At 33.8% G+C, this 12,492-nt stretch overlaps 1 protein-coding gene across 2 annotated transcripts in view; it reads left to right on the top strand.

Annotated features, from left to right (window-relative positions):
* LOC145333427 (calpain-D-like) overlaps positions 1 to 12,492 on the top strand; it is a 60,231-nt gene that overhangs the window by 42,388 nt on the left and 5,351 nt on the right. For both annotated transcript variants that reach the window (XM_080178556.1, XM_080178555.1), the window contains exons 8-20: positions 1,561 to 1,633; positions 2,234 to 2,366; positions 4,211 to 4,289; positions 4,504 to 4,565; positions 6,192 to 6,310; positions 6,729 to 6,813; positions 7,529 to 7,610; positions 8,363 to 8,495; positions 8,812 to 8,928; positions 10,272 to 10,395; positions 10,718 to 10,789; positions 11,047 to 11,183; positions 11,997 to 12,108. In XM_080178556.1, the coding sequence (XP_080034682.1) occupies positions 1,561 to 1,633; positions 2,234 to 2,366; positions 4,211 to 4,289; positions 4,504 to 4,565; positions 6,192 to 6,310; positions 6,729 to 6,813; positions 7,529 to 7,610; positions 8,363 to 8,495; positions 8,812 to 8,928; positions 10,272 to 10,395; positions 10,718 to 10,789; positions 11,047 to 11,183; positions 11,997 to 12,108 (1,328 nt within the window). The remainder of the gene's footprint in view (positions 1 to 1,560; positions 1,634 to 2,233; positions 2,367 to 4,210; positions 4,290 to 4,503; positions 4,566 to 6,191; positions 6,311 to 6,728; positions 6,814 to 7,528; positions 7,611 to 8,362; positions 8,496 to 8,811; positions 8,929 to 10,271; positions 10,396 to 10,717; positions 10,790 to 11,046; positions 11,184 to 11,996; positions 12,109 to 12,492) is intronic.

Genomic DNA, 12,492 nt, shown 5'->3' with positions numbered 1-12,492 from the left:
AACGGATTCCGGATCCGGATTCGGATTCCAAAATTGGCCGAAAATTGGGCGGATTCCGGATTCGGATTCCGGATCCGGATTCCCATCACTAGTATATAATATACTTTTCTCGTGTTCATTCGAATCCGGTGGATAGGAACCGGTTCACATCCATACAAAAAAAACTATGTCTAGCATCGTATTATATCCAGCTTTCTACAAATATAAAAATGTACAAATACAATCATAAGATTAAACTGTTTTTAACCTATTTTTAAAACATATATCAAAAATATACTATGACACTAGTAGAATTAAACTGCAGAGCCTAAAATTGAATTAAGTCCCCAATAAACTTTTTTGAGGGGATTTAAAAATTAATTTTACTGTTGCTGTGGTCTTTTTTGATCAGAGCAAAAGGTCTTTTTTTATTTGTGTAAAATTCGTAGCTTTTAGAGTGTTTTGCTTCATATATATAGTATTCTGGTATAGAGTAAAATTAGGCCTTTTGATTTCATCTAAATTAATTCATTAAAAACTTAATTCTTTACAATATATCAATGAATTAACTTTATCGTGCTTGTTTTCCATCACTTATTTAAAACACAAAAAAATTGGCTGTAAAGGGTTAAATAGTGAAAGATGACAACAAACGTTTACGCAATACAACAAATTTTTTTTGTCACATATACAAATATGATAAAATATAAGATTATTCAAACTTATTTTTTAAATATTTTTAAAAAGCATGTATCTTTTATGTGTATAGTTTTCATTCTTTTCATTTTAATTAAATAAAAATTATTTAACTACATTGGAAATAAGTCACTTTGTGAAAACACTCTTTTTTGAATTGTAAAAAACTGATATGAAACAAGCCTTCTAATTGGTTCAGACTTCAGAATAATATGTTTTATTTTAATGTTAAATTTCTTCTATATAAATTATTGTTTTAGAAAAAAATTATTTGCATCGAACAGAGTAGAGTTTTTATTATTGTATTGATATAATCTGAATCACATCAAATTGTTCTGTAAGAAACAATTTAACCCCAAACTAAAAAATGCTTTTGCTTCCATCAAAATGATCACAGCAACATATAAAATTTATTTTTAAATCCCCCAAAAAAAGTTTATTGGGGACTTAATTCAAATTTGGGCTCTGCAGTCTGATTCTACTGGTGTCATAGTATATTTTTGATATATGATAAAAAAATAGGTTAAAAACAGTTTAAAACCAGTTTTTTTAGCCGGTGTCTTCTGCACCTTGGTGCTAAAAAAACTAGTTTTAATCTTATGCTTGTACATTCTATATCCGCGGAAAGCCGTTTATAGTACGATGCGAGAAATAACTATTAATATACTTTTGTCTGAAAATGCACAATGTTAACCCCTCTCTAGATTATAATTAGTGGTTAAAACGTTTGGACACTCAACTTAAAAAACCAAAATATCAATTTCAACAAAAGTTCCCATAGTTAACGAATTTGAATTTGGGGACTATTGTAATAAACAGCCCAATGTCCCCTTTCCCTCCGTGTTTTGCTGCACAGTTTATAAACAAAATAATTATTTTTTTTAGGTAAAGGGTTAGGTCGGATGGATTCATCGTCCTCGCTTCAACCCATCAAGGACAAGACACAGGATGTGGAGAGGTAATTTGGCAAGGAGCAAAATCTTTTTAAAAAGTAACTGGATGTATAGAAGGATCTCGCTTATCTCTGAACCGATATGGTTCTCCTTTACAATGTAGTTTCTCTTAAGTCCTGGGGAGGTTTATAACTATTTTGGAAGATGGTACCACCACTATCCCAAGAGAAATCGCCCCTAGAAAAGAAATATAAAAAGATGAAATGCCACTAGAGGTCTTTAGGGGCGTAGCCGCTAGTCATAGATATGCTAAGATTATCATGCCTCATATTATTGGGATTTAATGTTGCATAAAAAATCTGTTGAAAATGGACGTAATGACCTTAAAATGAACAATTTACGCTTCCAATATTATACAACATTGTATAATGTATAATGTATTTCGAATCTAAAACAACAAGGTTACAATTTTTAGAATAGGTTTCATTGGTTTCTGATATTTTAGTACATAGTGCTAATTTGTTTTTTTTTATTATAAAAAATATTAGTTATTTATGACAAGTTAACTTCAGATTTTACTTGATATTTAGCCTTAAAGCATATCTAAAAAGTTTACTTACAACCCGGGTTAACCCTAAATACCTAATTATTTTGTTTATTTTAAGTGTTTGTGTGGAAGAAAAGCAGAAAAGTTACCGCCAATGGCAGAACATTGTCAAATTTTGTCGCCAAAATAATCAATCCTTTGTTGACGACTCGTTTCCACCTAGCGGCAAGAGCTTGTACTATAATCAAAAGGTCAGTTTATTTAACAGATCTATAGTGTAGATGTATATACTGATAACTACCTCCCTTCCTTTTTCAATGACTTTTGTCGACTGCTACCAAATTGTTTTCTGCTACTTAGCTGTTTTAATATAATCGACACCATTTCAATGACCCAATTGAAAGTCGGCACAAGGACACTGCGATGGGGGGATACAGTCATTTAACCCCTTTCCTCTCTAGTGTTTTTCACATTGATTACATAAAGGGTGTGCAAAAAAAATGCGGACCTTTTTAAAGTTTAGATTGCGCGGCTTGTGTTAATAGTAGAAAAACGTTATGCATACCATTAGAACCGTTATAAAGTCTATTTGGAAATATAAAAACGATTCCTATGCTACGTATAGTTTAGAAGCTATTTGGTAAAATGTCCCAACTGGCTTAAAACTTGACTTGCGAGTAAATCATTAAAGATTAAATTAAAGGGTATGCAAATAAGAATACGTACATTTTTAACATTCTAATTGCTCAGCTTGTGTTAATAGTAGAAAAACGTTATGCATACCATTAGAACCGCTATGAAGTCTATTATTTGGAAATATGAAAACGATTCCTGTGCTACGTATAACTTATGAGCTATGTGGTAGAATGTTCCAACTGACTTAAAACTTGACTTGCGAGTAAATCATTAACGATGAAAATTTTCCACTTTTCTCACATTTATCAATACAGCTCCTAAACTAAAAATAGCACAAAAATCGTACTTATATTTCCAAAAAATAGAGCCTATGACGGTTCTAACGATATACATAGCATTTTTCTACTATTCACACAAGCCGAGCAGTTAGAATTTTAAAAATGTCCGCATTTTTGCACACACTTTTTTTTATCTTTAATGATTTACTCTCAAGTCAAGTTTTAAGTCAGTTGGGACATTCTTCTACGTAGCTCCTAAACTATAAGTAGCACACTAATGGTTCTTATATTTCCATAAAATAGACTTCATAGCGGTTCTAACGGTATGCATAACGTTGTTCTACTATTAACATAAGCCGCGCAATTTGAATTTTAAAAAGGTACATATTTTTTATATACTTTAATCTTTAATGATTTACTCGCAAGTCAAGTTTTAAGGCAGTTGGGACATTTTACCACATCGCTCCTAAACTATAGAATAGGAATCGTTTTTATATTTCCAAAAAATAGACTTCATAACGGTTCTAATGGTATGCATAACGTTTTTCTACTATTAACACAAGCCGCGCAATCTAAATTTTAAAAAGGTCCGCATTTTTTTTGCACACCCTTTATTATTAGTATTAAAATTAAAATAGCAGAAAATATTGAAAATTGAAGTACACTGACTTTAAATGTAAAGTTTAATGCCAAAGTATTTTTATAAATTATCATTTAGAACACTTTTAGTCTGCTTATAGGCTGCTGAAATTTGTTATGCCTTTGCAATGGCGTATTTTTACATTTTCCCAAAAATTCCAGATTTTGTCCAATAGTATATAAATGAATTTGTATGCTAATAAAAGGTATAGGACAATGGCCGATCAATTGGTGTACGTAAATCCCCAATCATTATACACAAATTTACCCCTTCTGTAGACTCCAATAAGTGGTTAAAACGTTTGGACACTCAATTTAATTAACCAACCAATTGGTAGTAATTTAATAAAAGTTCCCAAAGTTGTTAAGCCAAAGAATAAGAAAACGTTTATATAACTTTGGAGACTAGTATAATAAACAACCCAATGTCCCCTCCCTCCCTGTAGGCTATTTAATTTCAGAGTTAATAAGACTGTTCTTGACTCTTTCAAATAACTCAAGTATTGCTATTTTTATATGTTTTCATTCTTGTTGTATTACAGGAGCCAAGTGTAGAAAATGAGCCAGCTAGGAAAAGCTTGGGTGTCACTCAATGGCTCAGACCTCAACAAATAATAACAGGTGTTTAGTTTTTATTTAATCCGAAGCTGATATTCCATGTTTTCCATCAATTTTTTCCACAATGTTAGATTAAAGTAGCCTCTTAAAAGCTGCGACCAAGCCATGAACAAGGCAATACCTCCATTGCACATCTATTTTATTTTTGTTCAAATATGACCCACCGTTAAAATTTATTTTTTGGGGTTAATAATTATATCTTTTATTATTATTTTAGACTGTGATAAAAGTGTGGAATGGACAGTATTTAGAACTCCTCTACCTAGTGATATCTCTCAAGTATGTATCTATCTATCTATTATATATCCTTTATCTATCTATCTATTATATATCCTCTACATATCTATCTATCTATGATAAAAGTGTAGAGTAGACAGTATTTAGAACTCCTCTACCTAGTGATATCTCTCAAGTATGTATCTATCTATCTATTATATATCCTTTATCTATCTATCTATTATATATCCTCTACATATCTATCTATCTATGATAAAAGTGTAGAGTAGACAGTATTTAGAACTCCTCTACCTAGTGATATCTCTCAAGTATGTATCTATCTATCTATTATATATCCTCTATTTATTATATATCCTATAAATATATATATCTGTCTAAAATCGGCTAGACCCCTAGAGGCCTCTAGGGGAACTTGAGGAAAGGGATTGGGATAAATTGACTCTCAATTTTATTTTTGAAAAGAAGTATAAAAAGTTTTTTTTTGGGGGGGGGACAATTTTCCTGGGAGGAGTGGAGGATAGGTACCCTCTCCCAAAATAGTTATTAACCTTTCCTGGACCTATAAGAAGCTTCAGCATAAAGGAGAACCATATCTGTCCTGCGGCTAGCGAGCTCTTAGGCACAGACAAACATCCTGTTACTTTTATAGTATTTTCACAGTAGCTTTTCTCCTTTTTCTAGCCCGTGCGGGGGGCTCTAACCCTGCGGGGCCAATTGTTTAACCATGCAGGGCAATCACCTAACCCAAAATAACCTAACCTAAAATAATCAATAGAAATACATTTTGAAAATACGAAGAATCGTCAACATCTAATTGTTATCTACAGATTGGGTAATTTTGTTTATCATCATTAAGGATGATTGTACATCAATTTATCTGCAATTGTCTTATCTCTTTAGATCCATAATAAAATAGTTTTATTTGCTGAAAGATTTATCTTTTCATTAAAATGTATTTATTATTACTTGGATCTTACACCAGATTATCATCTACTCTAATAAAGTGAACTTATAGTGGGCTAAGATAACGATCTTTTCAATCCCCCCCTTTACCCCATCCCCTCCGTTTCTACTGGATATACGAACTGACCAATAAATGACATGTAAAATAGCAACGTTAATTGACGCCAATTTTTCCGCTGTCATAATATCCACGTAAATACAATCTACATCTATTCTCATAATCTACTTTTATTAAAAGCGAAGCTTTTCTATTATTAGGGTCGGTCCGTCCGTACGTTTGTAACGGATAGCTCTTTTCGTTAATTTTGCATGATGATTCCTATAGGAGTTAGGTACGAGTTAGAAAGCGAACCAACTCTATAATCGTTACCAGAAAGTCCATACGTCCATTTTAAACATGTTGCATTTCAACTTTTTAACAACACATTTTTATGTGATAAAATTTTCCGATTGGTCTGATTTTTGGATTATTGATTCCTAGGACAACAAAGTACATTGTTATAAGCGAAGCATCTCTATAATCACGTCCTCAAAATGTAGGTATGTCCTTAAACAATATCCTGTATTTTAGCAGTTTTTCAACAGATTACTTAATGCATTTATATTCTGATTATTCAGTTCTGACATTCTACTCAAGTGTTAATGTTCATTTGTCCTAACGTTTCAGAGCTTCGCTTTTATGGATGTTGTCATCCTTGTTTTTAGGGTATTCTGGGTAACTGTTGGCTACTGAGTGCTCTAGCTGTAATAGCTGAGAAAACAGAGCTAATTGAAAGAATTATCTGTACAAGAGAATATTGTCCACAAGGAGTCTACCAAATAAGGTAAACAAAATTAGATAGATCAATTCGAAAGGGGAGGGTGTGTGATATCAGAAAAATAGACAAAAACCACCCTCCAAGACATGTCTAAAGCCTTCCTGAAAAGTACAACCTCTTGGATCAGCAATTGCTGAGATCTTTAGCTTCAGACATAAAAGGCTTAATGCTTTATATTAAAGGGTAAATAAGATATTTAAAGTTACTGATCTGAAACATAAATACATAAATGGATATAGAATTTGTCGACAATTCAGGCTGCTTATATAGTCCTCAGTATCGGTAAACGCTCCTACATGTTCAGGGGAGGGGAGGGGGTATCATTATAAGTAAATAGCCAGCTGGGAGAAACATTTTATCAGAGTTTGTGAGAATCTCTCACAATATCCTTATATTTTAAATCCATTAATTTACATTTTTGTAGACTGTGTAAGGACGGGTACTGGAGAACAGTTCTGGTGGATGATCTATTTCCATGTGACAAAAGAAAACAACTTGTTTATTCTCAGGTAGAAATATTAAAGATTGATTTGTTGTACTGCAGCTACTTTAGTATTAGGTTAAGTCTGTCTGTCCGTCTGTCCTGCTTTCCGTTTTTATGTTTCTTAGTTAATTCTGAATGATTATTGTTTTGAATGCAGGTTAGTGTTTAATGATGGCATTGCCGTTATTAAATTAAATATTTAAAAAATTGGATATGGTCCCTTTCGTGGCAACGCCCCTTAGGTGGCGATTTGTCGTATTATGAATATGGCTTTTGATAGGTTATTTTAGGTTAGGTTAAATTGGGGTAGGTAATTGCCCCGCCGGGTTAGAGCCCCCGCAGAAGCTAGAAATAGGAGAAAAGCCACTACAGGGACTATACCCAAAAAATCTAAATAGATAATTTATAATCAGATAAAATATCATCGGTGGTTTCCCAAAGATTGTCTGTCGGGCATTGAATCCCTCAAATTATTTTTGAATTAATTTAAAAATAAGGTGAGGGTCCTAAATTTGCGCTGCTACTCAGTACCAAATATAATCTAACTTTACTTGACTTAAAGTAATGAACAAGCAAACTAAGAACTATTTCCCCCCCCCCCTTCTTTTATTTTCAGTTTATTTGAAAAATAAAAGATGGATTTCATTGCTCAACAAGGCATTTTGAGGGAAAACACCATTACACACTTCCCACTTGATTGATATGCATTGTTATTTTCTTATATTTTATTTTTTATCCAGGCTAAAAGAAAACAGCTTTGGGTAGCATTGATAGAGAAGGCAATGGCCAAGTTACATGGATGTTATGAAGCTTTAGTCTCAGGTTAGTTAGTACTTTTTGTAGCATAGCTACTCTTTAATTTGTTTGTGTCCTTTGTTCGTAATACCTACAATACTAGCGGCTACGCCTTTAAAATTTATCGGGCTCTGTATTCAAAAGGGTAGAAAGGGACTGGACAAATAGCCTAAAACTATCCCAAGACTTAAGTATTAAAGGAAAATAGCCTGATAACAGCACAAAACCTATGTGAACTTGTGAAGCCTACCTAAATTAGAGAACCCAATAAGTTTAGTAAAGCCTATGGAGATCTTAAGCTTCAGTCCAAAAATCCTTACTACTTTATATAAAGACTAGCAGCTACGCCCCCTGAAAGCCTCTAGGGGCACTTGAGGAGGGGATAATTGAATTGGATAAACCAATTTTTTACCTAATTTAGATTTTAAAAGGAAAATTTTTAAAAAATTGGGGGAGGAGTGAATTTTTTTCTTGGGCTGGGTGCCCTCCCTCCCCCACCCCCAATTTTTAATTTTAGTTAAAAAAAATTGTATTAAAAAAAAATTGGTGGGGGTGGGGAATTTTTTTCTGGGGGGTGATATATCTTGGGAGGGTGGTGTTACCCTCCCCCAAAATAGTTACAAACCTTTCCAGGGCCAATGAGAAGCTACCCTGTTATGAAGAACCCGATCAGTTCAGAGGTCATCAAAATCCTTTGGTACAGACAAATAGATAGACACCCTGATACTTTACTACGGGTATTCCTCCCTTCTATTAATGATCACCCTTTATTTATTTAGGTAGAGCAATAGAAGGGCTGGCCACCCTAACCGGAGCCCCGTGTGAGTCTGTCCCCCTGCAGTCCAGCTCACTGCAGAGCCCGGATGAAGAATTAGATACGGAATTTATTTGGGCCCAGCTTTTGAGCTCCAGGTAATGGTTTTAAATTTTATAAAGTATTTAGAAACAATTCTCAAACACCGCGGCGGGATAGAGCTATACTACATAAACATTTACAAACTTTTTCAGTAGAAAATACATTTCGCTTTCTAAGCCTTCTCAATTCTATAAGACAATAACCATATTTGCAAAATTCTTCAAAAAACAACATGCTTCATACTAGTTCAAATCAATGTACAAGTTTAACAAAAATCAGGTTGAAATACCTACTTTTTAATCATTAATTGAAAAATAATTTTTTGCTTGATATAAAACATACTTGCATTAGAACTTTTCATTTTTTGTTTAGAGAGCAAGGTTTCCTGATGGGGGCAAGTTGTGGAGGGGGAAATATGAAGATTGATGAAGAAGAATTTAGAAGGGTTGGATTGAGACCAAGGCATGCCTACTCTGTTCTGGATGTTAGGTAACTTAATATTAAAGGATGAGCAAAAAAAATGCGTAGATTTTTAAAATTCAAATTGCGCGGCTTGTGTTAATGGTAGAAAAAAGGTAGGTATACCGTTAGAACCGCTATGAAGTACATTTTTTTTTAAATATAAAAACGATTCCTGTGCTACGTATAGGTAAGGAGCTACGCGTTAAAATGTCCCAACTGACGTTAAACTTGACTTGCGAGTATATTACTAAATATTAGAGAATATGGTGTGCAAAAAGAACTGCGTACATTTTTAAATTTCAAATTGCGCTCCTTGTGTTAATAGTAGAAAAATGTTACGCATACCGTTAAAACCGCTATGAACTCTAATTATTGGAAATATAAGAACGGTTGCTGTGCTACAAATAATCTAGGAGCTAAGTGGTAAAATGTCCCAAACTTTACTCGCAAGTCAGGTTTTAAGTCAGTTGGAACATTTTACCACGTAGCGGCTAACTACAGGTACGTAGCAGGTGAATCTAAAAATCTACACATTTTTTTTGCTCACCCTGTTATGTATTACTTAGGGTAGAAATTTTGGTTTCCTACATGTTTACAGTACCTATAATTATAATTTAAAAACCTTTAATACTTAAGTCCATGATCTTAATCATAGTGATGGGAATCCGGATCCGGAATCCGAATCCGGAATCCGGAATCCGCCCAATTTTCGGCCTATTTTGGAATCCGAATCCGGATCCGGAATCCGTTTTTTATAGCGGATTCCGGATTCTAAATTGGTAGGCTAAAATTACCGTTTTGAGTTTTTTCTTACAACTCCCTCTTAAATTTTTTTGTACATAACAAATTTTAATAATTACTAATGTGATGTAAATGTTTAACACTTTAACACTTTAAACAAATCAAGGCTTCAACCAAGTAACATAGTGTTAAATTAATGAAAAAAGCTATCCCTCTGTGACGGACGGCCTTTTAAAATACTGCTAGAATCCGGAATCCGAATCCGGAATCCGCCAAAAATAAGAATCCGGAATCCGCAAGAATCCGTCACTTTTTTTGACGGATTCCTTCAGAATCCGGAATCCGAATCCGGCCCAAAAATTCGACGGATTCCTATCCCTACTTAATCACTCCACCCCGTCTTTAAATACTAGCGGCACTATAAAATGTTTTTTGGTATTTATTTTCTAGAGCCTTTTGCTAATTCTCATGGGAGGGTTGTGGTACCTTCCTCCAAAATAGTTATAAACCTCTCCAGTACACCTATGAAAACTTAAATTGTAAAGGAGAGCCATATCAGTCCAGCAATTATATCGGTAGAAACACAAAGATCCTGTTACTTTAGCATAGGAATGTATGATAATGTTTAGGGATTTATCTGGTATCCGCCTGTGCCGGCTGCGCAACCCCTGGGGTCATTACTCCTGGAATGGGGAGTGGAGCGACACCAGTGACATCTGGACCAGTGAACTCAGAGATCTGCTAGGCACGGAGGTAATTTCTTGTTCAGTGTGGCCTTGAAACCTGTTAATATCTGCTGGATCAGAACCAGTAAAAATCAGTTATAGCATCGAACTTCAGACATTTTTCCACTTATCAAAATAAAAATCATAGAATAAATTCCAGTTTTGTTAGCCCGGGCCTTCTTTTTGAATTTTGGTTCACTGCTTTTAAAAGCTTTTCTTATATTTCAAATGTACCTACTATTTAAACCTGTTTCTACATAATGTTTTTTCTACTTTAATTGCTTGGTTTTACCTTAAAAGAAACCTCTTCAAACGTAATATTTGAAGGAAAAATCTTTTGTCTATTTTAGAATGAGGATGGAGTTTTCTGGATCTCATTTCCTGATGTTCTCAAATATTTTGATTCTATTGATATCTGTAAGGTAAGCATTCAATTCATAAAAATAAAAAAAGAGAAACAAAAAGCAGAAATCTAAAGGGATAAGACAATGGCCAATAAATTGATGTAGCTCACCAAGAATGATGCACAAAATTACCCTTCTGTAAATTACTATTAGTGGTTAAAGCGTTTGTGGACACTGAACTTAATGAACCAATCTAAATTCTATATTTTAAGTTTTTAATCTAACAAATAAGAATTATTATAAAACTTTAGGAACTAAAGACTCTCAAACTTCAGGTACGAACTGGTTGGCAGGAGGTAAGATTTGGTGGGTCCCTGCCCCCTTTCTCCTGCAAAAATGCTCAAAGCCCCACCCTGCTCACCATCCTACAACCAACAGAAGTGGAATTCTCACTTTTCCAGGAAGGACAAAGGTACCTATTGTATATTATGGCAGGGAGGGGACATTCGACTAATTTTTACTGGAACCTAAAATAACTACCTACTTTATCTTATTCGATTGCTCAGAAACTTTTTCCAGGAAGGACAGAGGTGTTCCGTTTTATTTCTATGATGATGTGATTAACTATATAAGAAGTTACGCGAAGTTATGAGAAGTTAGTTGCACCTAATCTAACCTAACCCAACCTAATATAACCTAACCTAATTACCGAATTAACCTAATAAAGCTTAAAATTTAACATGCGCACATCGGTACATCACATCATCATAGAAATAAAACGGAATAGAGGTATTACATATATTATAAATTATACCGGTACCCAAAGTTTTATAAAGTGTTATCATATTTGTTGGCTCAAAAACTTTTGGTACTCCGATTTTATGGATCTCAAAAAGCTTCAGTTTGTTTCAGGAATGGATACTGGATAGGATATATACGTGGATCATTTATTGGTCAATTCGTTCATCCATTGGGAGGGGAGGGGATAGAGTAATTGATGTGTATAAGGGAGGGGGGAATAGTTATTTTAGCCAGCTGCAAGCATCAGTTTATCAGAGAGTACATGAAAATATGGTGCAACATCCAAGTAATAATAATCAGGGATCTAAAGGCATAAGACAATAGGCAATAAATTAGTGTAAATTTCCAATTATGATACACAAAATTACCCATCTGTAGATTAAAATTAATGGTTGCAACGTTTGAACACTTAACTTAATAAAACAACCAAGTGTTATAAACAGACCATTTTCCTCTTTCTCTCTGAATAATAATCCATTCCTAGGAGTGCTGAACGCGCGTCAAGATCTCAGCTGGACCTGTGTATTGTCATATTCAGAACTTCCTCCAGCTCAAAGCCGCGAATTGGCAAGCTTATTAAGCACAGCAAACGTCAGGTTGGTATATTTTCTGGTTTGTTTACAAAGCACAATGCTCTCTGTGCATACTATTGCACATACAAGTGCGCAAACAACGACCTTTATAGACCAGTTCACATAGCCATAATAATTTAACTTTTGTATGACACTTTATTTTTATTTTTCAAAGGAGTTGTCTATTATAGTGTTTTCATGAATATATTTGTCCCTTTAAAAAATCACGCAACCTCTTCAGTAACATTATTTCATACCTGTACTAGGTAAAAAATCACGTAACCTTTTATTGAAATATATATTTTATTTAAATTACAATACAGAGCTGAGAACATATACCTATCCTATTATATAAAGTAGTAAAGTTTTTTTTTGTCTTAAGCTACTGAACCGATTAGGTTCTCTATT

Source organism: Acartia tonsa, chromosome 12 (genome assembly GCF_053477335.1).
Source record: "Acartia tonsa isolate MP-2025a chromosome 12, ASM5347733v1, whole genome shotgun sequence".
Lineage (NCBI taxonomy): Eukaryota > Metazoa > Arthropoda > Copepoda > Calanoida > Acartiidae > Acartia > Acartia tonsa.
Note: the sequence above shows the minus strand (reverse complement) of the source record. Positions and strands in the feature narration are given on the sequence as shown.